The following is a 2500-nucleotide window of genomic DNA, read 5'->3' on the forward strand; positions in this document are numbered from 1 at the left end:
CAAACGTTGTTCGGAGTGATGAACGAAGAATCCATAAGAGTAGAAACGCTATGGATGGCTAGAAGACGGAACAACACTTCTACTTCCTGTTAAAAGCTTTGAACAGTAAAAAATGGTAAATGGGTTATACTTGTAAAGCGCTTTTCTAGCTTCAAGGTACTCAAAGCGCTTTGACAGTATTTCCACATTCACCCATTCACACACACATTCACACACTGATGGCGGGAGCTGCCACGCCAGGCGCTAACCACCACCCTATCAGGAGCAAGGGTGAAGTGTCTTGCTCAAAGACACAACGGATGTGACGAGGTTGGCAGAAGGTGGGGGATTGAACCAGGAACCCTCGCCGTCACATTCCCACCCAGCAGCACCTGCAGCGGGCGAACTCGTCCAAAGAAAAATACATAAATTAGCCGCACCGCTTTATAAGCCGCCGGTTTCAAAGCGTAGGGAAAAAGTAGTGGCTTGTAGTTTACTGCAATTGTGAGTGTCTTTGTAAAATATTTGTAAAAATCTCATGTTGTACCTTCCACTGCATGCTTGTAAAGAAGATGTCTGTGTCCATGTTCTCTCAGTTCCTCCCAAGATCTACGACATCTCCTCCGACATCACCGTCAACGAGGGCAGCAACGTGTCGCTCATCTGCACCGCCAGCGGGAAACCTGAGCCCGCCATTTCCTGGAGACACATCACCCCGTCAGGTGAGTTCACACGCTCACCACAGGGAGGAATTGAGCAGACATGCTCGGATCGATAGGTGGCGACTGCTTGCGTTGTGGGCGGGGCTGCTTGTGTTGTGGGCGGGGCTGTTTGCGTTGTGGGCGGGGTTGCTTGTGTTGTGGGCGGGGCTGACTCCATACACACAGTCATTAAGTAGAGCGAGCAGAGAAGAAAAGTGCTGCCTGATGTTGGCAAACATCACTTTTAAAACATGAGAAGTCAGGTCTGGGTGGTCACCTGACCACGGTCCATGGTGGCCTGACCACGGTCCATGGTCGCCTGACCACGGTCCATGGTGGCCTGACCACGGTCCATGGTCGCCTGACCACGGTCCATGGTCGCCTGACCACGATCCATGGTCACCTGACCACGGTACATGGTCGCTTGACCACGGTCCACGGTCGCCTGACCACGATCCACGGTCGCTTGACCACGGTCCACGGTCGCCTGACCACGATCCATGGTCGCCTGACCACGATCCACGGTCGCTTGACCACGGTCCACGGTCGCCTGACCACGGTCCATGGTCGCCTGACCACGGTCGCTTGACCACGGTCCATGGTCGCCTGACCACGATCCATGGTCGCCTGACCACGATCCATGGTCGCCTGACCACGGTCCATGGTCGCCTGACCACGATCCATGGTCGCCTGACCACGGTCCATGGTCGCCTGACCACGATCCATGGTCGCCTGACCACGATCCATGGTCGCCTGACCACGGTCCATGGTCGCCTGACCACGATCCATGGTCGCCTGACCACGGTCCATGGTCGCCTGACCACGATCCATGGTCGCCTGACCACGATCCATGGTCGCCTGACCACGGTCATCAGCTGTTAACGCCGTCAAATATCCACATTTTCCTCTTCCACTTCCTGTATGTATATATATATATATATATATATATATATATATATATATATATATATATATATATATATATATATATATATATATATATATATATATATATATATATATATATATATATATATACATGGAGAGGAGCCAGATGAGGTGGTTTGGGCATCTGGTCAGGATGCCACCCGAACGCCTCCCTAGGGAGGTGTTTAGGGCACGTCCGACCGGTAGGAGGCCACGGGGAAGACCCAGGACACGTTGGGAAGACTATGTCTCCCGGCTGGCCTGGGAACACCTCGGGATCCCCCGGGAAGAGCTGGACGAAGTGGCTGGGGAGAGGGAAGTCTGGGCTTCCCTGCTTAGGCTGCTGCCCCCGCGACCCGACCTTGGATAGGCGGAAGAGGATGGATGGATGGATGGATATATATATATATATATATATATATATATATATATATATATATATATATATATATATATATATATATATATATATATATATATATATATATATATATATATATATATATATATATATATATATATATATTGTGTGTATATACTTTATGTGTATATTTATATATTTTAAATAAATATATTTTTAAAAAATATATATATATTGTTTTTTTATATATATATATATATTTTTTTTTTTTCTCTACATAACATGTAATGGTGGTTCTTTGGTGAAAATGTTGCTTTCTTACCCTCTTTTTTGTGGGCGGGTCTTATTTACGTGCCTCCACTTTGACAGTGTCTTCAGCCATGCTGTCGCTTTTATCTTCCATAGCGAGTCTACTGACAGATATTAGTTGGAACTGTACGCTACTTTGCATTAGGAATGGCGACAGCAGATAGAGAGAGCTCACAATGGCCAACATTTCTTCCATATATGGATCTTTTTTATTTTATTTTTT

The 2500-nt window shown here is 47.0% G+C and overlaps 1 protein-coding gene across 2 annotated transcripts in view; it reads left to right on the forward strand.

Annotated features, from left to right (window-relative positions):
• Positions 1 to 2500, forward strand: part of negr1 (neuronal growth regulator 1) — a 366662-nt gene that overhangs the window by 215522 nt on the left and 148640 nt on the right. For both annotated transcript variants that reach the window (XM_062028624.1, XM_062028625.1), the window contains exon 3: positions 576 to 701. In XM_062028624.1, coding sequence (XP_061884608.1) covers positions 576 to 701 — 126 coding nt within the window. The remainder of the gene's footprint in view (positions 1 to 575; positions 702 to 2500) is intronic.

The sequence above is a fragment of the Entelurus aequoreus genome, linkage group LG19 (assembly GCF_033978785.1).
Source record: "Entelurus aequoreus isolate RoL-2023_Sb linkage group LG19, RoL_Eaeq_v1.1, whole genome shotgun sequence".
NCBI classification, from domain to species: domain Eukaryota; kingdom Metazoa; phylum Chordata; class Actinopteri; order Syngnathiformes; family Syngnathidae; genus Entelurus; species Entelurus aequoreus.